General features: G+C 28.2%; 1 protein-coding gene and 1 non-coding gene across 3 annotated transcripts; both read left to right on the top strand.

Annotated features, from left to right (window-relative positions):
- Positions 1–17,175: 17,175 nt before the first annotated feature.
- Positions 17,176–22,846, top strand: LOC129311753 (WPP domain-interacting tail-anchored protein 2-like). Of its 2 annotated transcripts, none has more exons than XM_054954202.1 (5): positions 17,176–17,418; positions 18,791–19,377; positions 19,498–20,630; positions 20,983–21,180; positions 22,532–22,846. In XM_054954202.1, the coding sequence occupies exons 2-5, from the start codon at positions 18,837–18,839 to the stop codon at positions 22,718–22,720; spliced, it is 2,061 nt and encodes a 686-aa protein (XP_054810177.1). In that variant the 5' UTR covers positions 17,176–17,418; positions 18,791–18,836; the 3' UTR covers positions 22,721–22,846. The 2 variants fall into 2 exon arrangements, with proteins under 2 accessions (XP_054810177.1, XP_054810178.1); XM_054954203.1 differs by having other exon boundaries at positions 17,186–17,418; positions 19,235–19,377.
- Positions 22,847–24,280: 1,434 nt separating this feature from the next.
- TRNAG-CCC (transfer RNA glycine (anticodon CCC)) lies at positions 24,281–24,351 on the top strand. Its single transcript has one exon. It is a non-coding gene; the product is annotated as a tRNA-Gly (tRNA).
- The last annotated feature ends 1,371 nt before the right edge of the window (positions 24,352–25,722 follow it).

The following is a 25,722-nucleotide window of genomic DNA, read 5'->3' as shown; positions in this document are numbered from 1 at the left end:
CATTTTAATCCATGAGAAAATATTATCCCTGACCTGTTTATGATAGTCTTCTTTTAGGTCTAAATGTCAAAAAACATCTACCCATTATCTTAAGCATTTATAGAAAAAAATTATCCTCATTGAATTAGCATCATTATTATTTTTTGATCGAAGCATCATTAAATTTTTATTACAAAATTTTACTTTTTCCTCTCATTATATGTTAAAAAAAATATTATTAAACTATATATATAAATGAGATAAAGTTATAAAATTATTAAATTTATGAAAAACATATTTATAGGTCCTTACAGATTTACTCAATTTTGAGTTAGGTCCTTATAATTTATTTTATTTTAATTGAACCCTTATAATTTAACCAATTAAATTTTTTAATTCTTGAAAGTTAAAATCCTTACATTTAAAAAAAAAACAAGATTAAAAACTTTTATATTTTATTAAATTATTATATGACTTTAGAATTAATTATATAATTTTTATAACTCAAAATTTATATAATTATATTCTAAATATTTTTTAACAGAATTTTTATAAAAAAAATTAAAACAGCGGATTAAATCAGTCAAATTTTATTTTTCTTTTATTTTGGCTAAAAATGTTAAATTATTTTTTCTGCAAACTTTTAGAGTATTTTTGTTTTGTAAAATTTAATAATTCATTATTAATTTTAACGTTTAATAGTCAATATATATAATAGATGAAATTATGAGGGCTTAATTAAAATAAAATAAACTATAGGGACTTAATTTAAAATTAAGTAAACTTATAAGGACCTACAAGTATATTTTTCCTTAAATTTATAGACAGGTGAATTTTAATGTTTTCCCAAATTCCTTTAAAATGTACTCCATTTATCCTAAATTATAATATTTCATTGATAATACTTTTTTTAATATCACTTTTTTTATTATATTCTCTTTCTTTAATATTCTTTCATGATTAATGAACTATTAAAACTTACTCTCTTTATACACCTTTTGAAAGTTTATATTTTTATTTTAAAAAAATAAAATTATAAAATATATTTAATAAGTTTTATTAATATGTATTATTTTATTTAAAAGGCTCTCATACTTTTAAGACGAATGAAGTATTAGAGAAGACTTGACCAAATGAAGTAAATAAGTGTGTTTAAAGTTGTAAAACATGCTTTGATTTTGGTAGTAAGCTCATAGTAAAATCCTAACCCAACCAAATGATTTAGAAAGAAGGTGGCTTTAGCAGTAGGGTGAATAAATGAAAGATTATTCATGTCACAAGCAGAGGCAATGGAGCTAGCAAGTGACAAGGCCAACTTTAAGCATGGCTGTTTCTCTCTTCATCATATTGCATTATCCTTTACTTTTTTTTCATTATTATAAAATATTTTTAACTGTCTCATCTATATTAAAAAAAGTTATTTTTTATATCATAAAAAAATAATACTCTTTCCGTTCAAAAATATAAAATATTTTTAATCAAATTTCACTCTCAATAAAGTAATTATATACTTTAAAATTAACTCTATTTTTTTATAATTATCTCTATTAAACAACCTATAATAAATATAAAATCATTACCAATATGGACACTTTAAAAAAAGTAATAATTATATCTCAAAAAATTAAAAATGCTTTATATTTTTGTATGTAAAAAGTATGTACCTTTATTGTTACTCTTTAGTTTTAAATAATAATACAACTACATTAAATATCTTTATATTAATTAAAAAATAATTTAATTATTATAAAATATTTTATATTTTGAACTAAAAAAATATTTTTAAAAGGTATCTTATGAATGGGAAAGTGGGGGAGTATTACACATGAAATCTGAGCTAAACATTTTAAATTTTAATTAACCCTTTCGTTGCTTTTGGTCAATCCCTCGAACAAAATCTCTCTCCCCCTCTCTCAAACTATTGAAGAGAAGAGAGTGAAATGAATTATGATTGGTGTTGCATGCATTGTCTTGGGTTCTCTGTCGTCGGCGAGGGGCACAATCAAATAGTAATGCCAATACAAAACGTACAGTCTCATCAGAAGAAGACTCTTCTCTCCCCTCTTTCTCCATCTCTTTCATCCTACGCAGCCCTTCTTTCTTTACCACGCAAACTAAACCATTGCCTTCATGGAAACTCTAATTAAATTTCTCAACCCAATTATCAACGTTTCAATCTTTATTTTGTTTCAATGAAATGAGACCCTTCAACTTTTAAAACCCAACTCAACCATGCAATTAATAACACACTTTTGCAATTCTTCCTCTGTTCTAAATTATAAAATATTTTTAAATAAAATTTTATATATCGATAAACCTTATTAAATACATATAATAATCTTATTTTTAATATAAACTTTTAAAAATACTTATTATTTAATAAATTAAAAAGAAAAGATATGAAAATTAATATAAAAATAGAAAAAGTAATATTGAAATTGATGTATTTAATGAAACTTTAATCTACCTAAAGTATCTTATATTTTGAAACTAAAAAACTTCTTCAAAAGTGTCTTATAATTTGAAATAAAGAGAGTAACTTTTATTTAAATTCAAGATAAATAAATATTCTTTTCATTTTAAATTATAAGATACTTTTAAATAAAGTTATACACACCAATAAAACTCGTTAAATACACATTATAATTTTATTTTTTCAAACTATAAATATAAATTTTTAAAAATTCCAAACACTTAATACTTTATTTATGAAAAAATATTAAAAAGATAGAATATAATAAGAAGGATAATGTTAAAAAAAATTTATTGATAAAATTTTATTTTTGTTAAAATATAAATTATTTTTAAAAATATTTTATAATTTAAAACGGATAAAGTATTAAGTTGGACTGACCTTATTCTCTGTTTCTCTCGTGCCATGATTTGTTGGCGTCGGAACTTGCATTCACGAAAACCTAAGGCTTAGACTTCCACAGTTCAGAAAATCACAAGAGAAAAGGGTAATAAGTGGCACCGATTTTTTAAAAAAGGGTACTAAGCAAGCAGAGTGTGCTGTGGGGCATAATGGGAAATTTAAAAAAATCTATCTATATTTTTATACCATTTTTTTTCAGTTGCAAAATTATATATTAAAAATTTATTTTTGAGCGATAGGCTTCTAAATTAGATAATGGTTCTCCTAAGCTTCTTTTGTTTGATCACTAAAGCAAGTTTTAAAACACTTGATACATGTATATTTGATGATTACATAAAAAAAATTGAATCAAGGGAAGCCAAAAATGAGGAAGCTAATATTTGACGATTAAAAATTTAACCTTTAAATATGTACCTACAAAACTTAAAAAGAGATCATGTGTGAAACAAGTGTGACTTGTGATTGAAAGATTAAATAATTTATAATTTTTTATCTTCCACTAATTTAGGAAATATCAATGAGTCATTAATTAGAATTTTTTAAAATGATTGTTTTATATCTGGAAGATGGACTGAAAAAAGAATATCTTTCAATTAATTAATAAAAGAATACTTGAATAGAGTGGATGAATTTATTAAGTTTGCTGCACATAAATGATCATAACAATATTGTGTGACATTGTGTAAAATGTTGTATCATGGAGCAGGTTTATACATCTGAATTGAAAGATCACTGTATCAAGGAAGTGTTTTAAAAATATATTTTATGTTTGAAAAATATATTTTGTTTTCCCAATTTTGCTCAAATTACTAAAATATAAAGTAGTTGGGTATAGTTGAATGAAATGAATGGTTGAATGGGTAATTATGAGAAGTGAATTTATAAACATCATGCTGTATTAAGTATTTATTTAAATTTATAATATTGTTTATATTTGATAATAAAAATTTTCTGCCATTTTATTGTTTGTATTTGGTAACCGACAAAGTATTAAATTAGGAAGTGTCACTTCCAAATTTTTTATTTGACTTCTTACCATCTCTAGGCGCCACTGGGCGAATTTTCTGAAAGATGAGGGATTAAATTATTATATGCAATTTTTTTATTGTTTTGTTTAGCAGTCAAATAAAGGAAACTTAGAAGTGACGTCCCCAAATTTAATAGTCAATTTTAGGTATTTAACAAGTAATGTGATATTTTTCAAAAGAACTCAAAAAAAAAAAAATTGGAGTGTCACTTTCTATTTCACAATCACTTGCATGATTTATTTGCAATTTGATGCTCTAATTTTGGAGCTTTTTGACATTTATATTTACATTACATTATATGTTAATCACTATATTTTTTACAAAAGGATTAAACATTAAAGTATAAATAAAATACTTCTTAAAAAAACTATCTATCATTCTCCCCTAAGCTTGTATTGTTGAACAATGATGATTTTTTTTTTTTTTACCTCACCACAAAGGAATCTCTCACCTCCAGTCATTTGTACATTATTAGATCCTAGTACAACACAACCATTAGCTTAAATGCTTAATTTAATGGACATTTCCTCCCCCCCCCCCCCCAAAAAAAAAAAAAGAAAGCTTAAATGGACATTGCTCTATAAAAGGTGAAAAAAAAAATTTCACAATCAATATCATTCCAATATAAAGAATAGTATAATTTATCACAAACTTCAAATAAAATATAAGACCTGTGATCCAGTAATTGAGAGTAATAATACTCCAATAAACATCCATATATTGAGTTTTCCATATCACATCGATGGCATTTATTGATATATTTTTATTTGACTCTTTAATTGGGTCAAATCTGAACATTATCAAACCTAATTAAAAATGGCTCTATTGATGACATGACATGAACTAGATTTTAGTAATATTTAGTTTATTCTTTTTAAATCACGACTAATTTTGAACAGCGATAATCTCATTTCTTGCTCCCAAATTAGGGTTTAAAACTAAACTTTGAAAAGTAGCCTTATTCCATATTTTATTTGATTTTGCTTAAATGTAGGCTCACGTTTTACAGGAAGTCATACTATTTATAAATTATGGACAAATGATTACAAATTTTACTTTATATTACATGGAGATTGTTGATTTCAAATTTAATTATTTTCATTATAAAATTATGAAGTATATTTTGCTCTGAAATATACATGGAAAGCAATATGGTCCAAAGGATAAATGACTACAAAAGCCTCTTGCAGCCTTAGAGAAAAGAAAAAAGGCATTAGATTCCTTAGTATAATTTTCTTTCAATTTATATTTCATTTTGCTGAAGCTTCTTTATTTGTGAAAGAAATATATGAGAGATTTAATTTGGAGAGAAAGATATAATAAATTTGAATTTAGGTATTGCACTAAAAATATATTAATGTTTTGCTTCCTTGTTTACTTTAAAATAAAGCATATCGAAAATGAACCAAATTAAAAGACTGACTCAAGCATGATTCTTGGCTAGTTTTATTTAATTACTATCAATTTGGCTTGATCCAATATACTTCATTCATCCCAAATTATAAAAAAAATTTAAAAAAAATAATATTTTAAAATATAAGATACTTTGATAAAAATAAAATTTTATTAATGATACTTTTTTAATATTATCCTTCTCATATATTCTCTTTCTTTAATATTTTTTTATCAATTGAGTATTAAATAAAAATATTTTTATTTTAAACAAGTAAGGTTATAAAAAATATTTAATAAATTTTATTAATACATAAAATTTTATATAAATATGTTTTATAAATTGAGATGGAAGGGTGTTTTACTTATTTTTGAAGACTCTTTGACGTAAGGAAAAAAGAGGCATTATATTACTTTGCACCGTTCTCTTCCCTTTGTTATATTCCCAAATCCAATCATTAATTGCCACTTGTAATACCTTCACACTTCCTATAAACAATTCAACAAATAAACCATGGATTTTTTTTCACAAGAAACATTAAATATTATTGAAAATCATAGGATTTATAAAAATAAATAAAGTAAAACGAACAAATTATAACTAAGTGAAACAATATAACAAAATAAACTAATTCCAATATAAAACGGCATAAAGACAGAAAAGAAACAACATCACCAAAATCATCCCAAACCTTAAAACAAAACTATAAAATAAGAAATACCACCGCTATCATAAAAATTTTAAAAGACTATAAGTCATATCTAAAAGTAAGAATGGGAATTTATACAACTGTCTTAATGATATTATCCCAATGTAAATAACAATTGTCATCCAGATAGCAAATTGACCTCCTCCGTACATCAAATTTCACATAGAGAGAATTGAAACCATCAACTACAATAACAATTCAGCTATTGGATCACAAAAAAGTACCCCTATCTCTGCCAAAAGCTATTGCATATTGAATTAAGAAGCACAAGACAAGAGCCCCAACAACAAACCAAAATCATTAACATCCGTACTACTAAAAAAAACCTTACCTCTTTGCTTGTAAGAAGAAGTCACAAAACCCACAATTAACCATCTCGCAAATCATCAATCCTTTGAATAGACAACTTCTACCTTGTCAACACCAATCAAACCCCCATGCCCTTTGTAACAACTCAAATTGAAGGAGGAAACAATATATCCCAACAAAAAGAAAAACCAACCACACATTCATTCACATTAGATGCCCCTCTCACAATAGAAGTTAGCAAGAGAGGCATTGGAAAACAAAAGTTATAGAAAAGAACTCTCACTGAAGGAGAGAGATAAACCCCCACAAAGAAACCTTAGGAGAGGAAAAAATATGTGTCATTTTTTAATAAATCACGAGGATAAAGTTACAAAAAATCCATCTTACTTACTCATTAAAATAGATGCACCTCTCATAACTTTTTCATAAAAAAAAATTACATATATTTTCTTTTATATATTTACATTGTTAAATTTTATTGCTTTTCAAAAACTCAGTTTACAAACCAAATTGCAAATGTAATCTACTTATTAAAATTAAAATTTTATCAAATAACTAGTAAATGCCCCTTTGCTTATGTACATGAAAAAAAAAGGGAACATAATATACTGACCTAACCTTCTTCAAAATATTAGATTAGATTATATTAGATTGCGCATATGTGTGTTTATAGAGAGAATAATTAAAAAAATGGTATTATACGCGTAAAAACTCACATTTTTATCATTTATATTTTTTTCATAATTATATTATAACTTTATCTATTTTTTAGTATAGAATGTTTGAATGGATCCAATTAATACTAGAGCTATCTAGTCTTCGCATGGAACTTTGAAAATTTTGAAATTATATGAAATTAAAAACGAATTATAAAAATAACCCACAAATGAACAACGAAATAATAGTACTTTTGTATAATGTAACAATAATAACTAGCTCATTTTACCTTTATATATTGATAATAATAGTAAAAGAAGAGTTTAAAAAGTTTGTAAACAGTATTAAGGAGTAAAAAATAGAAGAGTTGGGGGAATCAGCTTTTGGGAAAGTTAAAAGCAAAAGAATTTGGTAAAAATAATTAAATAAAATAAAGGGGAAGAGAAGCAAATCTGATCCAAATCAAGGAGAGATACAATACAATACAAGAGTTGTGGATTCGAGATCTCTGAAGCAGAGCCTTCTTTAACTAATTAATTAATTAATTTAACCCTTCAATCAAAACACTGCTCATATATATAATTGATCATTGCTCTTAATCTTCTCTTTCTCTCTCCCCAACAATAATGCTAATATTTTAATTCATACCAACAAGTGACATGCTTCATTTTCATGGCTTCCAGAGATTTTCTGTGCCTACTGTTATCATTCCCTCTTGTGCTTCTTTTCCTCCATATTCACCAAGCCATGCTTCCAAACTTTTGACCATTCCATTGACCATTATTATATAATTAAATGAATAGATAAATAAATCCCTTCTCTACCTTTTCTCCTGTGTCTTTCTTTTTCCTTTTTCTTCTGTTCCCTTTCCATTATGATATAAACATAGATTCAAGGGATGTGAATTTGGCTGCCGAACTGGTCACTGGCGAGGCCTGAGAAATGATTAAATCTTCCATAAGATATTGATCTTTTCATAAGACACTTGATTGATTGACTGGGTGTCCATTAATTTTTTTTAATAATACCTTAATTTAAAGTCATTAATTATGAATGAAAATATGATATGAAATAAAATTGAAAATCTATTCCATTTTTAAACAAAGCTAATGTCATGTCTTGTAATAAAAATTGAAGAAAGTGTTAATCAATCCTTTTAAGCCAACAAGCTTGATAAATGATTAAGGCCCTATAGAGAATTAATTTGGCTCAAACCTTTTATATTGACAAAATGAATGTACATGATACATTCTACGGAAAGAGGAAAAAAACAGGCCCTATGCCTAATTATAAAATATGAGATTCACAATAAGTATAGTCACGCCACTCTCTCCGTTCTTTATAGGATAAAGAGGCAAAATATTTAAAAAGTCATTGATCAGGAGTATATAATAATTTAAAGTGAGAAGCAATACACTAATATTTACAGAGTTATTTTTTCCGTGCTTCTGCGACGAATCGATAAAATTTAAAGACGTTGATTGTTATATTGTAGTAATGGTTTGGTCATAGTGGATGCACTGAAAAAATGATTTTATAAGTATTCATGCAATTTTTCTCATTTTAAGGTATTAGATGTTCTTGGTTGATAAGTTTTTAAATATTTTTGCCCTCTTTTTCCTTTTCTATATTTTAAAGTTGAATTAATAAACTTGATGTTGTCTTCTGACTTTATAACCCAACAACATACTACTTTCCCTCATTGAAGCTCGACAGTACATTTAACCTTATATGATAACGCTTGTAAATTGTTAAAAAAAAAATGATGTTAGTACAAAATGGCATGGGACAAATTGTGTATAATTGCATATATGAAAAGTTTGATGAATTTCACACAAACTTGCATGATTGCAAACCATGAATGAAGACTTGATGAAATCATTACTTTGAAGCCTCTATCTAACCTCCTTTTTGCTTAAAAACTTCCGTGGCACAGTCTACTCTTATAGAATCATATTAACCGTACACATACAATAAACATATATATTAGAGGTAGGTACACTCATTTAAGATATAATATATGTTCATGAATTGAATTCTGCAGAAAGCAGTGCTGAAAATGAAATATCTGCATTCCAATTTGACAAAGTTCATCAAGAGCCATGTGAAGGGTAATGTAGGATGAAATGGGACCCTCTTAAAAAGAAGCTAATGAGTGAAAAAAGAGAGTACAAGCTTCCAAACTGTTTGTCCCTAAAAGATAATAAAGAAGAGACAATAAGGAATAGGTAAGAAGAGTACATGGAGCACAACTAGGTATGATAATTCTGTTAGATCTGACACTTTGGTGGGTAAATGTCAATTCTCTCTCACATAACCCTCTTTACCTTCAACTGTACCTCACCATTTATTAATCTCTTTGCTTAACATTAGCAACACAGCAACACTATCATTGATTACAGTGATTGAATTTATATTAAAAAGAAAGGTTAAGATGTAAAAATATCTAAACAAAATTAGGAGCTCGCGATGGATATCCTTAAGTTAATAAAAATGCATGAGTATCATTAACTTTATAAAAGATGCCAATATCTTTCAATATATTAAAATAACATGACATTGAATGGTAAGTTTTAAGAATAAAATTTAATGAAATGGAAAAGTTTGGTATCTTTTATAAAGTTAATGAGCATTTATGCATCATTATTGATTTAAAAATATTAGAATAAGCTCCTAAAAATTTTCTGCATATTTTGTACATTAAACTTAAGACGAATTACATATAGGTCCCAAATAAAAAGAACTAATTAGATAAAGGTTTTACTTCCTTTAATTCAAAATATAGGATTTTTTATTAGGTAATATTAGTTTAAAATATAGAATACTTTGTAAAAGGTCAATATCATTAAATTATTATTATCTTTTTACAAGTATCCTTATTAATTGTATTGTGAACAGAAATTATATATTCTTCTAGTTTATTTATAGTGCAAAGAAAGAAGATTTTTTATTCTATTCATAAGTTATCTCATTAAATTTTATCATAAGTTTTTTCATTTCCCCCCTATTAAATGTTGGATATAGGAAATATGTTGTTAAAGTATTTACAATTAATAGGGGCAAAGTTAAGAAATAATTAAATTTCTATACAAAATTAATGAATTTTAAGATTTTTTTTAGTTCTAATGAAATATGTTGTAAGGTTTTTCTTAATTCTAATGAAATATATTGAAAGTGACTTATAAATAGGATAGAGTAATAAATAAAGAAATTTCAGGTGATTAAGATTAATTAATTTTAATTGGGAGGTAATTTTAGAAATTAGTGATAATTATTTTACCATTTTAATGATACAAAGTAAGAACCACTTTTAGAGAGAATGACAACTAAAACTCTTATGAGAAGGTTAATATCAAATTAGAATTTTTCAAAGATCTACGGTGCTTAGACATAAGAAAGTGAATATTGAATTTGAAAACTTAAGTTGTTGATAAAATCTTGATTTAATATTAACTTTTTTATGAGATCCTTTTTTGTCATTTTCACCCACTTGTTAACTACTTTTCTTAATCATTTTTAAGTAGTAAAAAATGTTCTATATCATGGAGCAAAGGGAGTAACTTACAATTACTTGTAATTATAGACATTTGACATATAAATACAAAATTTGAGTTGAGAATAGGACTGCGAAAATAATTAATTTTTTCATTTGGAAACTATTTGGACTCCTGTTTTTATATTAATTACCCCTATATAATAACCTCAATAGATTCGTTTAGAGCCTCAATAAATATGGTAATTAGAGTTGCATTGTGCTGGAGAGCTATGTATAATTCCAGAAAGATGGATGATGTTGGGTTTGGATCACACTAGGAAACCTAATTAGCTTGAGGAAATACAGAAAATGGAAAAAGGTACAGGAGCTAAGTAATGTGAAGAAGGGTCATTAATTAAGAATAAAGGATTGCTAAAGTAAATGGGTTAAATTAATATTTTTTCCCCATAGCTAATAACCGTGAGATTAATTTCTCAAAAAATTTAAATGTCATTTATGAGATTAATCTTTCTCAAAAAAATTTTTTCACACATACTTTTAAAAATGAATTTAGAATGATATTTAAAAGGTCCAAATTGTTACCATTCACATCTCACTCACTTGGTCGAATGATTGAATCAATATTGCGAGAACAATAAAACAGAGACTAGCTGCATTGGGTGGGCTTTTTGATTTGATTTGTGAGGGACACAGCTTGTCTTGTTGTATCTGGTCCAGTGTCTTGTTCTTTTTATGTTGATGGGAAAATGCTAATTAGTCCTAATTTTTTTAAACTACTTGACAATGCTAATAAATTATTGTCGTTAACTTGTTATTTTATACATAACATATATCTGGTTTCAGGATTCTGACAAATTTTGCTCATCAAACTTGTTAACCTCTTTTTCAGTCTACACGCCCACATGATTGGGAGATATTTTTTACCCACTAATTGGTCCACCACTCTTTTTCCCCCCCCCTTATTTTCTTAAATTTTACATCATATGTAAATAATGACTCGATCTAGAATTTAAATTTAAGATTCAATATTAAATACTCTAAACCTTTTCAAGCGCATTTCATAAAATTAATTCTTTATTTTTTTTTAAGAATAAGAAATAGACTCCACTAATAGCAAATATTATCTCCCCAAAGGTATTGAGGGCAAAAGATAAGCATCGGCCAACTAAGTTGCTACATGCATAAGGGTTGAAATTCAAACATTTAATCACTTGTTTAAATAACAAGAGTCTCTACTGTTCATGCTTAATTTAATTTATAATTAATTTTTTATTTTAACTATAAATGAACTGGTAACTGGTAATAAAATTTAGGGGAGTCATGACCTTAGAGTCATAAGCCTTATGTCTCAAAAAGAGCTGATAGAGTCCCTAATTTATTATTAATTAATAAGGTCTTCACATGAATATTGATAAAGAAATTTAAACTCACGTGCTTGATTTGAAAAAAATAGAAAACTTAAGCAGATGGCTTCAAAACCTTGTAAAAGGATAGAGTGGAAAACTTAAAAAAAAAAAAAAAGACATCATGGAAAGTTGTTAAACAGAATATCTTATTAAAAGATATATTTTAATAGCTGGTCGTTGATAAATATATTACTGTTATGTACTTCATGTAACAAATATATTATTAGTAAAATAAAACTTGTTATTATCACAGTCTTGTATAAATATTTTAAAACCGGGCCAGGCCTGGTCCAGTATTGAACCCAAGCACTCATCATTGTTCATTTTAGGGCCGACCCAATTTAGGAGAATATTAAAAATTCACATGGACGGCCTTTTGTTCCATAAATACTCATGGGTTTATATGCTGAGTTAGGAATTCCATAAATAACTTCGTCGGCTTCAATGAACTGTTTTCTAATAAACCATAAATAGTGGCCAATTTCAATTTTTTTTTATATGTTGGTGGGCTTTCGAACATCTTGTCATGAATAGTGGCCAATTTTAATTTTTTAATTTTTTATATGGGTATTCTAGGTTCTTGATTTAGACTAATCTGATTGGTAGTTTGTGGGTGCAAAGAGAATATACTTCTCACCAAAAATTTAATCGTCATTGTATACCCAAAACTTGAACTTGAAACCTTCAGTTAAATTGAATTAATTCTCTAATCAGTTAATCCAAGTGCGTTGTTATATATATATATATATATATATATTTTTGATAGTATGAACATCTCACGCCTATGCAATTCCAATGCCACGGAGAGGCCTTCGACATTGGCGAATTGGAAAAAGGCCCAAGCCTTAAATAGCCCAAGTATCTACTGGGCCTAGCTCAAACACCTTTTGTTTTCTGATTATTTTATGTGAGAGAGAGAGAGAGAGAGAGCGAGCAATGATTGTGCTTTTGGAGTTGAAGAGGTTACTTCAACCACAAGAAAGTGATGGAGCAATTTCGTGTTGGGCAAACAAAAGAAGAAATAAAGGACAACAAAATCATCAATATAGTTTTTTTTTTAATTTATATATACATTTTTTATTAAAAAATGTAAAATATTTTTAATTGAATCTCAGTCTTAATAAAATAATTATTTATTTTTAAATTAATTTTATTTTTTATATTTATTCTTATTAAATACTCTACAATAAAAAATATCTTAACATCTAACTTTTTAAAAAATAATTTATATTTTTAAATTGAGGGAGTAAGTGATATTCCTTCTATTTAAAAATATAAGATATTTTTAATCAAATCTCATCCCTTAATAAAGTAATTATTTATTTTCAAACTAACATCATCTTTTCATATTTACCCCTATAGTGTTTCACACTAAAATAAATATAAAATAATTTATTCAATAGGGTACTTTTCAAAAAAAAATAATAATTTTAAAAGATTAAAAATACTTTATTTTTTTAAGCATTTAATATTTTAAAAAATACTTTATATTTTTAAATGAAGAGAGTATATACGATTTGTCTCATACTTCATGGGACATATAAAATTTAGTTCAGTTACTACAATTCTTGTAAGAAAAACATATAACTATTATTTTATCATTTTTTTTGCTTCTATTATAATAAAACCACTAGTATTGCAAAAAATAACAGGAGATATTGTTCTGAAAAAAATGTTTAATTTATTTAAAAAAGATACTGAAACATCGGAAACTTCCTGCCGTGGCGTATGTGATCTGCTTGTAAATAAATAGGACATCCAATAAATAACAAGCTTAATTACTTGACATTTTAATGTTCTTGTTTTTATTTGGTAAACACAAACGATGAAAGCTATCTGACAGTTTAGCGTAATTAATTGTAGCTGCAAATGATTGACTTCAAAATTGGATAACTCTCAATTTGAAGCATAATTTATACCCAAATGTCATCATCATTATATATTCATATGTTGCCAGTTTGAACCATTCAAATCCGGCGGCTATTGAGAGTTGAGACTGTGACCCATCTCAGTAAGGATAGAGACAAAAGGGTCCCAAAATAAATTATTCCTATTAATTAATATTACTTTATATATACTTTATAGAAAGTTTTGCACTAATTATATAATATAGCTAATTTATTAATATTTATAAAATACCCAAGACTCACGGTGAGTTGATTTAAGCATTAGTTTGGTTTTATAATGAAATTCCAATAAAAATTATTGAAGAGAGCATGATTGATAATTATAAATATATTGGTATCAATGTTTAGCCGTATAAAAAATATTCACACCTAATTTAATTATAACATTGGAATATAAATATTACATCAATTTAAACATATATTATTATATATATTTGTGTACTAAAAAAAAAAGGTTACTTGAACACATGTATCACATCATAAATTGTCTGAAAAATTGGTTTATTGTAACTTGTTTATATATTGGTTAAGACTTAAGAATATACTTAAACTCATATATTTAATATATTTTTTATTAAATCAAATTAAGACATGTAGATTTTAATACATTAATAATATCAATAATAATATTTTGTTATAGATTAAGTAGTTTATAAAAGATATACATATTTTAATTTAATTAGAAACAACAATCTTAAATATATAAGACTAAGTTTATAAATTTTTTTTATATGTTATATATTAGAAAAGGCTTTTGGTTAACACTTATTTGTGACTTTAATTTTTGAACAGAAAGAGAGTACATGTTGTTTTTAAGTTTTACCTTCACTGTCAGCTTGTCATAGATTGACGGCTCACAATATCATTGTATCTGAAGGTTTTATATATATTTTTTTCATTTAAAAGTATAAAATATTTTTAATTAAATTTTATTCTTTAATAAAGTAATTATTTATTTTTAAATTAACTTTATCTTTTTATATTTATCCTTATTAAACACTCTATAATAAATATAAAATTATTATTAATAGAGATATTTTTTTAAAAAAGCAATGATTACATGTCGAAAGATTAAAAATGCCTTACATTTTTAAATATTAAACTTCTCAAAAAATACTTTATGTTTTTTAATAGAAGGAGTAGGAAAGTGGCATACGAAGACCTTTTAAAATGTTATTACATTTAAGGACTAAAAGTTATTAAAAATCTCAAAAAGAACCATAGGATAGACTGAAATTTAAAATAAATGGAATTGACTAAACTATTTTTTAATTAAAAACATCGAAATATTGCTTTGTAATATAAAACATTTCTATATTATTCATAAATAAGGGTATAATATAAAGATGGTCATAAACATTGGTTTCTACTTCTTCTGCTTGTTTTTTTTTTTTTGAAATTCAGATAAGTAATATTTACAATAAAACCATTATAATCAAATGAAAACAAAGTAAAGCCATGAAATACAAAAGAAAGATACAGACAACATCAACCTAGAAATTAGAAAGGTCCCCATTGCTAAATTGTGGTTTATGCAGATGATAAGTTTTAATGTTCATGTAAGAATAATACGTAACTAGCTCAAAAATTAATCCATATGAAAATTTTAAAAGCACGGTGAGCAAATAAATATAAATAAGTTCAATGAGAAGTATCCTATAGGATTTCTTGTTTTTTGAATTACAATGACCAGACGCAAGGTAACAAAGTACAACTAATTAATGACAAAAGAAGAAATTCTTTCATCATCCATGGCTTCAATACAATAAGGGGGTGGTTGATATTAAAGCTAGTGATTAAGGTTAACCTAAATCTAAAAGGTTAAAACTTAAATAGGTTAGGATACTATTAAGTCTGATTACACCTTAGGTTTTTTTTTTTTTTTTGCAAAGCTTAGTTTTGACCCTTAAAATTGGAGAGTGTTTCTGCAAGGCTCAGCCCTATTTTTTTTTTCAATTTAAAATTTAAAAAAATTTATTTGTAATTTCAAAAAGAAGTTATTACATATAAAGTCTACGAAAATAAATTTAAATAAATTCACATCACAACTATAAACAAATATGTAAAACTTAAGCATTCAAGTTTAATATCAAAATCAATACTAATAAAAATTAGACTTTGTTAATATAATTGGCAAAATCTTAAAGATCATCATCATCATTATTATCAATATTAATATAATTTTATCTTTCTTTTTGTAGAGCGTCCATGGTGATAAATATATTAAACTTTTAATTAGTCTTTATTTTTTTTAAACTAAATCTTTTTTTTTTAAATAACATGGCTTAAAGGGCCAACCTCAAATTATCATTTTTTACTCTAACATAATGGCCCAACTCTTATTATTTTCGGATTTAAAAGAGTTAATTCAATAAGCTTGGCCCTAATTGTAAGCTTTAGGGGATATTCTTTAGGATTTGAAAGACTGAAGTTCTTGTAGCTTTGTTTTTGAAAAAAAATCATGTGCATGAGTTATAATAAAGCAATGAAAGTGCAAGCAAACAAAAATATATAAATGAAATACATAAACAAGACTTAAAAACCAGCAAACAAGCAGACACCAAATGCTCCAAAAAAGACATAGATGTAAATAAAAATTTTCTATTCAAATGACTTATGTTATAAAATGGACGGAGTAAAAGCACTAGGGGTAGATTGGGAATGAATATGTAATGTTTAATAAATAAAAGATTATTTTTCCGAAAGAAAATATGAAATATAACTGTCTTATTTTCTTCTTTTTTTGATATTACCATCTTATTTTTTTTTATACACGCACAAACACTTCTTTTCATAAAATATTTTTTTTGTGTGTACCAAACATTGCCATGAAATATTTGTTAGGAAAAACAAGGTAACCTAGTTAAGAACTTTGACATTTTAATCAGTTCAATTCATTTTTAATTTCAGTAAAAAACGATGGACCCGTTAGAAATTTTAATAATTTAGAGTCCTTAAATGTAATAAACTCTCTTAGATGTCCTTAAATGCCATTTCCCCCTCAAATGGAAAGCCAGGTCACCGCCTAACAAAAGTCTGGAACACGGACTAATATAAAAAATTAATCTATCTATTAAAATCATAAAATTTCATGTAAAAAATACATTTTTTACTTTTCTAATAAGAATAAAAAAAGAAAAATAATAATAATAAAAATCACTTTCTTGCCAAATAGCAGAAACCCAACGGCTCCAACGTTTACCATTTGAGCAGCCCCATTGGCAGATGATCTTTGTCGTATTAAGTATGCTATTTTGTGCCCTCAATTATTAAGTCAAATATCACATTCTTAATACTAACGTGCGCCCACACCGACCTTTCTCATTGTTTTCATCACTCACTACTCTACGCTCCTCAGCACTAACCAAGACTATCCTTTTGACCAGTTTCTTCCTACCGGCTCACGTTAGACTCGTCCCCCCCGCTTGAATCACGGAGAGCGTCACCGGGAAAAAAAAACCTTTTTTTTTTTTGGTTTTTTTCTTTTATGAGATTGAGTTGAGTTTCTTTAAATAACGGTAATATAGAATGAGTGGTAGTTAACAAGCACTTGCTGAGAAGACCCAGATAGAGTGTCCCGGAAGTTTTCGGGTGGGTTTCTGAATAGTCAAGCTCCAAGTTGATTCTCCTGATGAGCAGATAGGAGCGCCCAGAGAAAGGTAAGACAATTATATGAGAACTCAATAAGAATTCGAATTTCATGTAAAATCTGAAACTTCCTTTTGTGATGTATCCTGGGTAAAAATGGGGAAAAGAAAAATGTGCTTCTTGTTTCATGTTTTTTCTGGAGAAATTCTGAGAATTGTTACCTGGGTTGGGGGCGGGTCTAGGGAAAATTTAATGTTTTAATTTGTCAAATGCCTGGTGTTCTGGGAAGCGTCTATGTAGATCTTATGGTTTATGAGTTTCTGGTTTTTCATCTATCTTGTGTTTTGAGGACTGGGTATGCTTTGAAAATTCATAATCTTGTATGGTTGTTGTCAAGAGAGTTAAGACTGTGGATGGATGCTTCTTACATAGAATCAGAGCTGGCAATGTATTCTTTGGGTGGTTTATTATTTAGTTCAACCTGAAATGAACTGCAGAAGACTTAGCTTATCAGGGGCAATTCATTGCGTAATTCAAGAGATTGAAGAGGCAAAAGTAGGACTTTTTCTCTCCAAAATGGAATTGTTGGTTCTTCTGTTTTGGATACGAGATGTTAATGGAGAAAAGGGGAAGAGATGATTCAGATATTGAGTTGTTTGAGGAGCTGAAGATCCAAATTATTGGAATGACTCAATTTTATGTTCATAACCACACATCTCTTTTGCAGTGTCTGGAAGAGGGAGAAATGGTAAAAAACACAGCCTACTAATTAAAATGTAATGTGAGTTTCTAAAATAAACATTCCAATCCCTTGAATCTGGGTTTGATTGCTAATCCCATTCTTTCGCTCAATTTCATTTTTCACTATACAACACGAGCAACTTTCTTCCCTTACTGTTTGGAAATGGATGTTATATCAACACTCTTCTTTTGCCATGGTATCACTGAGCAAAGAACTTATAAAATTACAAATCGCCCCTCTCAATTATTTCCCTACAAGATCGTGGATAATTAACTACTTTTCTTCTTTCAATTTTCTTTTCAAAGACATGATCTTTTGAATACTTTCTTTCCTCATCAAGGTTCACAAGTTACAGTTTTTTCCTTTTAATCTACAGAGTAGCCCTTGAGTGCACAGAATGTGCTGAAAGGTCGACCATGTTCTTCTGTACAAATTCTTTATTTTTGCCTGCCTTCTGTACAAGTTCATATGTGACACTTGCCATAGAACTTCGTGCAGTCAAAAAGAACTTCAAGACACTATTAGGCTGCAGAAGAGATTTCTGTTCGCTTTTAAGTATAATTACACATGTTAACTGACTCTTAACCCATGAAGTAATAATCCATGAGAGGGGGTAATGGTTTCACTAATTACCAATTTCTGAATGATAATGTACCGATTCCTAAAGTCAGGCTATTTCGTTTCCACCACTGCAATTTCAGTTTTAGCTTGGGGCCAAGCTGTAGAACCAAGAGATACTTGTTAGCTATGGATGATTATACTGATGAAGCTAAAGGTGGATCATATTTTGCGGAAGCAGCTTTTGAGAAACTCTACTCACTTGAAGGCTTCTCCACTAAGGAACATGATACGCAAGAGCTGGATGTTTTCTTGCAAGCTTTAGCAGAAGTTGACTTTTGCTTAGCATATTCTTCTGAGAAGCTGATGAACTTGCATAAATTGCTTATCCATCTGTTGAGCCAGGAAAACGATCTTGAAGCAGTGGATTTAAAGAATAACTGCATCTCAATAGACTTCATTGAAAAGGCATTTGCATTTGATATTTTGTTAGGCATATTAGATTCTGAGGTAAGAGAGCTGGACAATTTCATGGACACTCTTCAAGCTGAAATAGTTGATGCTCGTCATAAAATGCTTTCATGCAGAGATTTGAAATTTCCCTTCACAATGGAAGAAAAATTGCATGACTCTGAAGAGTCTGTGAAGGATTTTCAGCAGCAATTGTTGGAGTTGAAGATGCAGTCATCCATATTACGGAAAACCCTCGAGGCTTTTCAACATGAGAATTGTAAGTTGAAGGTTCTTCTTAGTTATTTTTGTTCTTAATTTCTGTTTAATCATTTTAATATGAAAATTGTTTCCCAGTCTTGGACAACTATTTAACCCTTTGAGACATCCATGCAAACAGGGGAAACAGGGAAGGGTATGAATTTATCAGAAAATGGCCAACTGACCAATACTAAAGTAGAATCAAATGATCAGATTGTTGAGCAGCGAAGATATATTCTTCGGATGCTAGAGAAGTCTTTAGCAAGGGAGGTAGATCTTGAGAAGAAGGTAGCAGAATCAAGAGAACATGAAGATCTAAAATTGAAACTACACTACACAGAACAATTATCAATGCGCATGGAAGAAGCTGCAGAATTTGTTTGGGGAAGATTTCTAGAGGCAGAAACTGCAGCTGAGATGCTCATGGGGATTTCTAAAGATCTGATGGGACGTCTCCAGATAGCTGAGCTTAACCTAAATGGTTCTACTCAACGAGAAAATGAGTTGAAATTAAAAGTTCAAACTTGCATAGAAGGACTCAAGGATAAAGATTCTTCTCTAGAGAAGCTTGAGCGTATTAATGCTGAGCTCATGAAGGAAAATTCTGAAGTGCAAGTTTTGAGGGAAAAGGTGAAAAATCTTGAAGAAGAACGAAAAGAATTCGAACTCCATCTATCCGCCGTAACTTCTGAGAATGAAACTAATCAAGAGCATCTTATTGAAATGGAAAATCATATTGAGTCATTGAAAGAAAGCATTTATACAGCAGAAACTAGGGCTGAGAGTGCTGAGGCGAAGGCTACACAGTTAACTGAGACTAACTTGGAACTTACTGAAGAGCTGCATTTTCTTAAAGGCATTGCTAGTAATGCAGAAAAAAAGGTGGGTTCACTAGAGAAGCAAATAAGGGAATCAGAGATTCAACTACAGAATGCAAAGGCATCGTCTGAAGCTAGCCAAGAACAGCAGAAAAAGTTATACTCAGCAATATGGGATATGGAATTATTAATTGAAGAGCTAAAATCAAAGGTATCAAAGCCGGAAAGTAAGACAGAAAGTGCAGAAGAGCCTTGCATTGTGTTATCAGAAACTAATGAAGAACTAATTAAAGAATTAGATCTCCTGAGGTCTAGAATTAAAAGCTTGGAAACATCTTTGGACCAAGCTAACAAGTCAAAAATTTCAAGTGCAAAAGAAATCAATGTTAGAACCAAGTTTATCATGGATATGGTCATGCAATTAACCATCGAAAGGGAACATGTCCATAAACAGGTAATGGCTTCCTCTATAATTTGCTAGTGCAATTTGACCTTTAGTTTGTGTAATGCTTTCTATTAAATTAAGCAGAAATTGCAATAAAAAATTATGATTCATAAAATTGATAGTAAATCATGAAGAGTGGAACTTATGCCACTACTTGCACCAGGGATTTTATTCTGAATGATGGAATAAGAATTTCCTTGGGAGACAGAACCCAAAAGGAAAATCATTTTTGTAAATTTCATTGCGTTGGTTGATTTATTTTATGATGTATTAGGAATTATTGATTATTCATCTATGGTCCATCATATGGAAAATCTAACGGGATGCTTTTATTTTTGGGGGCTGTATGTGCTTCATGCAGTTATGTACTTTAAAAATAGAGAACAGAAGTTTGGCAGAAAAGCTAAAGAATATGAAAAAGGATGTCCCTCTAGATTCCTGCCACGTTGGATTAAATAATAGCAATGATGATCAAGCTTCTAACGTTGACTCAAGCAATGGTAGCTGTACAAAATCATCTGATGAAGAAGGAAAAGATATTTTAAATCAAAATTTTCAGGTACTTTTTTTAGTCAGTCTGATATGTCCTGGTCCCATTCATGACCCTGACTGGAATTAGTTTATATTACAAAGTTGATCACCATTACCATATAATTTCTTGAACTCACTGAAGCTCAATTTATCAATATGTTATATATACCAGAATCATTTAAGAAACCGATGTTCTTTATTATCCTGCCCAGCTTGGTACCTTTTATTCTAGGCCGTAGTTAGTGTAATTCAAGTGTTCTTTAAGCCATCAGAATTCGCATCATTCTATTTCATTTTATGTTATCTTGGAATCTATGGTGGTGACACATTTCATTAATAAGAAGCAATATTGTATCTGTGATGTGAATATAAAAACACAGTTATCCTTGTTATATCCAACGAGACTAACTACAATATATATAGTTATCTAACGCCTGGTTTACTATATTTAGATTTAAATCAAGAATGATAGATCTGCTCATGGTATTGAAAACCGGACCGGACCGGCCGGGTCAACCCGGAAACCGGTGAACCGGTCCCCTGTCCGGTCTGGGTTTGCACTTAACCCGGTGAGGGAATGAACCGGTGTAACCCGGTCAACCCGGTATAACCCGGATAACCCGGTGGGTTGACTGGGTTAACCGGGTTAATATTTTTTCAGACTTTTACCCCAAAACGACGTCGTTTTTGATTTTTTTTTTCATTTTTAATTTTTCACAGCTCTGAGTTCGGAAAAAAATAACAAAAAAAAGTAAAATTAAAGTCAAAAAATAAAAAATTAGAGATAGAGCATGCTAAGTCCAAAAATATAGTATTTTATTATTGTTAGACTTTTGAGTGGTTGGATTTGGTTGAATGTTTTTATAATTAATGTCTTTTTATTTAAATTGTATTATTTTAATCATGACCGGTTTGCCACCGGTTCAACCCCCGGTTCAACCCTGATTGAACCACTAACCCGTGACCCAGTGCCATGACCGGTTTAATGACCGGTCCGGTTTTACGTACCTTGGATCTGCTATATTTAGGTTGTTTAAGGAATAACTTAGTGAGATCCAAGGCTTAATGAACCTACTTCTAGATTCGGTTCTTTCTGTCTATCTGGCCTCGTTTTGTTTTCATAAATTTTCCAGTTTGCAAGGGTAATTGTTAAAATTGATCAATAATCAATTAGTTTCCATATTTATCATATTCTAATAATTAGATATTGTAATTACTTTGGAAATTATAAAAATTTGTGAATTAGCATATTTCACTATCTAAAGTTTGTAAATCTAGACTCAGCATTGATAGATTGAAATGCAAAAATTGGGATTAAAACTTTTTTCTTCTTTGCAATTTTCTTCCCTTGCTTAAATTTTTTTGGTTTCAACAATCAGGTGGATGAACCATCCGAAGATGCAAGCTCTGAAACTAAAGTAGAATCTTCCATTCCATCAGAGAAGTCTGGAAAATTTGGCACCTTAGCATTTTTTTCAATGGCAATTATTGTGCTACTGGCTTCTTTTTTAGCCACCTTCTTGTTTGATAAAGAAACCTTACAATTTTTGAGAACATTTGATGGTTAAGTCATGACTTGATGACTTGACCATTCAAGAAATTTGCTTCTTGTGCTCTTGTGAAGTCATTTCACTTCTGTATTGTGTGTTCATATATTTATGTAGCCATAGTATTGGTGTAATTCATTGTCACAATTGATTTGTACATAATTTTATCAGCATTTCAAGAATCTGCATTTGTTGAATTTTCAAATAATGTAAAAAAATATATGAACTGAGATGTGCTGTAGTCATCCAAAGAATCCAAGAATCAGAAAAAGGGAAGCTTGTTCATGCATAGGTTGTCAGTGTAGATCTTAATTGTTGTTTCATATACAAAAGGAAGTCTCTTTTTTTGGGTCAAGAGCAAAGAGTATACAAAAGAGCTTAAAAGAGTGAAAAGCTCACAGGATTTTGAAAAGTCGACACATTTCCTGATTTAAGATATTTGAGAATTGATAAAATATTGTTTTTAGTAAAATAAAAAAAAATGCGATTTATGTCTCAAAGGCTCACCAAAACTTCAAAAATTACTTATTAAAGTACTTTGTTTTTGATACAATTATTTAATATTCAGTATTATTAAATTCGATTTGTGTATTGTCAACCGTAGTCATTGTGTTTGGCCAAAAAAACCGTAGTCATTGTGGCTTGTTGCCTTGCTATATTATAATAGTGTCCCGACTAAATAAAGTTTGCCTGCATGTAATTCAAATTCATGGAAGATCTATTTTGTGATCATAAATTCATGAGAAGTAACAACCTCAATACATATGAGTATCAATATTTTCTCATTTCACTTATAATATAAATATTAAATGCATAGGTAATGTGTAAGAAACTGATTGATCAATATTCTTTTCCTTTTTTTTTTAATTATTGAAGCATGGAAAGTTTGGAGAATTTAGCAATTTACAACGGACTCAAGGAGATAAACCCCCTTTCAAATATTCAAACACTAAAAGTTTAAAAACAATGTAGATTCTAAAATATTTTTTCTGACGTATAAATAAATAATGAGGGGGAAATGTCAAGTGTTGAATTGTGTTTTTTTTTTAATTAAAAGGCTGAATTTATGCATGTATTACAAAATATATTTTATAATAGTAAGTCAGTAAGATGTTTGATATAAGCTTCATATACAGTTTGAAGTTAATACATCACTTATTGTTGTTAAATGGATTATATATAAAAACATTAAACGCAAATGAGTTTTGAGGTTCTAAATTGACTTTGCAAACCTGAAGTTTTATATTTATTTGGATGACTTAAAATTCATTTGTGCAAAATGAAATATTACTCTAAAACTGGGTTTTAAAAACAGGGGAAAAATTTATTACTTTGCAGAAAATTAGATTTTATAAAGGAAGAATGACAAGCAAGGACTTTGTAAGAGTTAAAAACTTTAGTATTGAAATATGATAGAAAAAGTATTGAAATTTAGAAACATCATTGTTAAAAATTTTTAATTTGACATTTTATTTGTCATTATTTCTTTGATTATAAATGAAAAGAGAAGTTGTGGGTATGGGTTAACAACCAGTTACACATTAAAGAAATTTCATAAAATTCAGTAACAACCTCAAAGCAGCGCATCTGGTGTAGTGGTATCATAGTACCCTCCCACGGTACTGACCGGGGTTCGATTCCCCGGATGTGCAATCTCTTTCTCTCCCTCTTTCTGTGTCTAAAATTTTGTTAACTTCTCATCTATGCCATTCAATTGACGCATTTTCTGAATGTAGACATAGCCGCCACTTGCAAAAAGAAAAATAGTAAAACTTCAACATCAGAGTTAAAATGTAGGGAAAAAACTTATACATTTAACCTTGTTTTATATATTTAATATACTTATTTTTAATTAAATTAAGATATGTAAATTTTGCATAGATTATTTATTTTATAATAAATTTTTATTATTAATTTTATTAATATATTAAGATTCACTTATCATGATTTAATTGAATATAAATATATTAAGTATATAAGACTAAGTAAATAAGTCTTACCATAAAATATAATATATATGTCAATTATTGTTGAATCTAGCTAAATGGACTAGTTCTTCATAATGTAACAAATTAATATTCAAAAGCCTATTAGGAGAGGTATTCTCTAGTGTTTGATTGTATATTAAATATAATTGTTTTCAATAAGAGAATATCTATATGTGACTAAAAAAGAGTAGGAAAGAACAAGAAAAAAAATACAATCTTTGATCCTTATAATTTTATTAGGTTTTATTTTTAGTTTATGTATTTTTTTAGTATTTTTAGTATCTATAGTTTTAGAAAGATTGAGCAATTTTTGTTTTCTAGGCTCCTATAATTTTCATTTTTTAGTGGTTTTAGTTTTTATAAGAATTGAAAACGTTAAAAAAAACTATAGAGATTAAATGCAAAACCTGATGAAGTTATAGAGATCAAAGATTGTGTTTTTTTCAAAGAAAAATAAATGTTTAAATACGTTTATGAATGAATGTTTAGCTTAATTAGGCTTGAGTTAGAAAACATCTTTGGGAAAATAAGAGAAGTATTCGGTTTCGAATTTGATCTCATCTAATTCATGTTACTTGAAATTCATTATAACTCCAAATATAAGGTGATTTAGTGTATAAGAAAAAAATTGGAAAGTCAAAGTGAAAAACTGTGTAGTGCTTATGACAATACTAATCAAATGATTATGAGGGATTTTATAGTGATTTTGCCTCACAATACCTTTTCTTTTAGTTTTTTTTTTTGTTCCTTGGAGGACAATCATCTCAAGTAAGAGACAGAAGACACGCTATCCTCTTTTGAAGCCATACCTCAGGTCATTGCTTTGTCTTTATCAAACACTAATGACATGAATTATATACGTTACTTAGCATTTTTTTAAAATATAGATACCTTTTCTACTTTTTTTAAAATATAGAGCTTTGTTATTTTTCACTTTAATTTCGTTTTAATTTGTATTGAAAAAAACACATTTTTCCCAAAAAAATTGGATGCCAGTCTTAGTGTAGAATTTTTCCTTTGTCAAAAGCAAAGAAA

Source organism: Prosopis cineraria, unplaced genomic scaffold (genome assembly GCF_029017545.1).
Source record: "Prosopis cineraria cultivar Desert tree isolate PC_DT_omini unplaced genomic scaffold, ASM2901754v1 PC5, whole genome shotgun sequence".
Lineage (NCBI taxonomy): Eukaryota > Viridiplantae > Streptophyta > Magnoliopsida > Fabales > Fabaceae > Prosopis > Prosopis cineraria.
Note: the sequence above shows the minus strand (reverse complement) of the source record. Positions and strands in the feature narration are given on the sequence as shown.

What these genes read in the sequence shown, in the direction of transcription:
- LOC129311753 (XM_054954202.1), top strand. Translation starts at nt 18,837, where the DNA reads ATGGATGATTATACTGATGAAGCTAAAGGTGGATCATATTTTGCGGAA. An exon ending in GGCTTTTCAACATGAGAATT is followed by an intron (nt 19,378 to 19,497) that starts GTAAGTTGAAGG and finishes CCATGCAAACAG; the next exon opens with GGGAAACAGGGAAGGGTATG. An exon ending in GGGAACATGTCCATAAACAG is followed by an intron (nt 20,631 to 20,982) that starts GTAATGGCTTCC and finishes TGCTTCATGCAG; the next exon opens with TTATGTACTTTAAAAATAGA.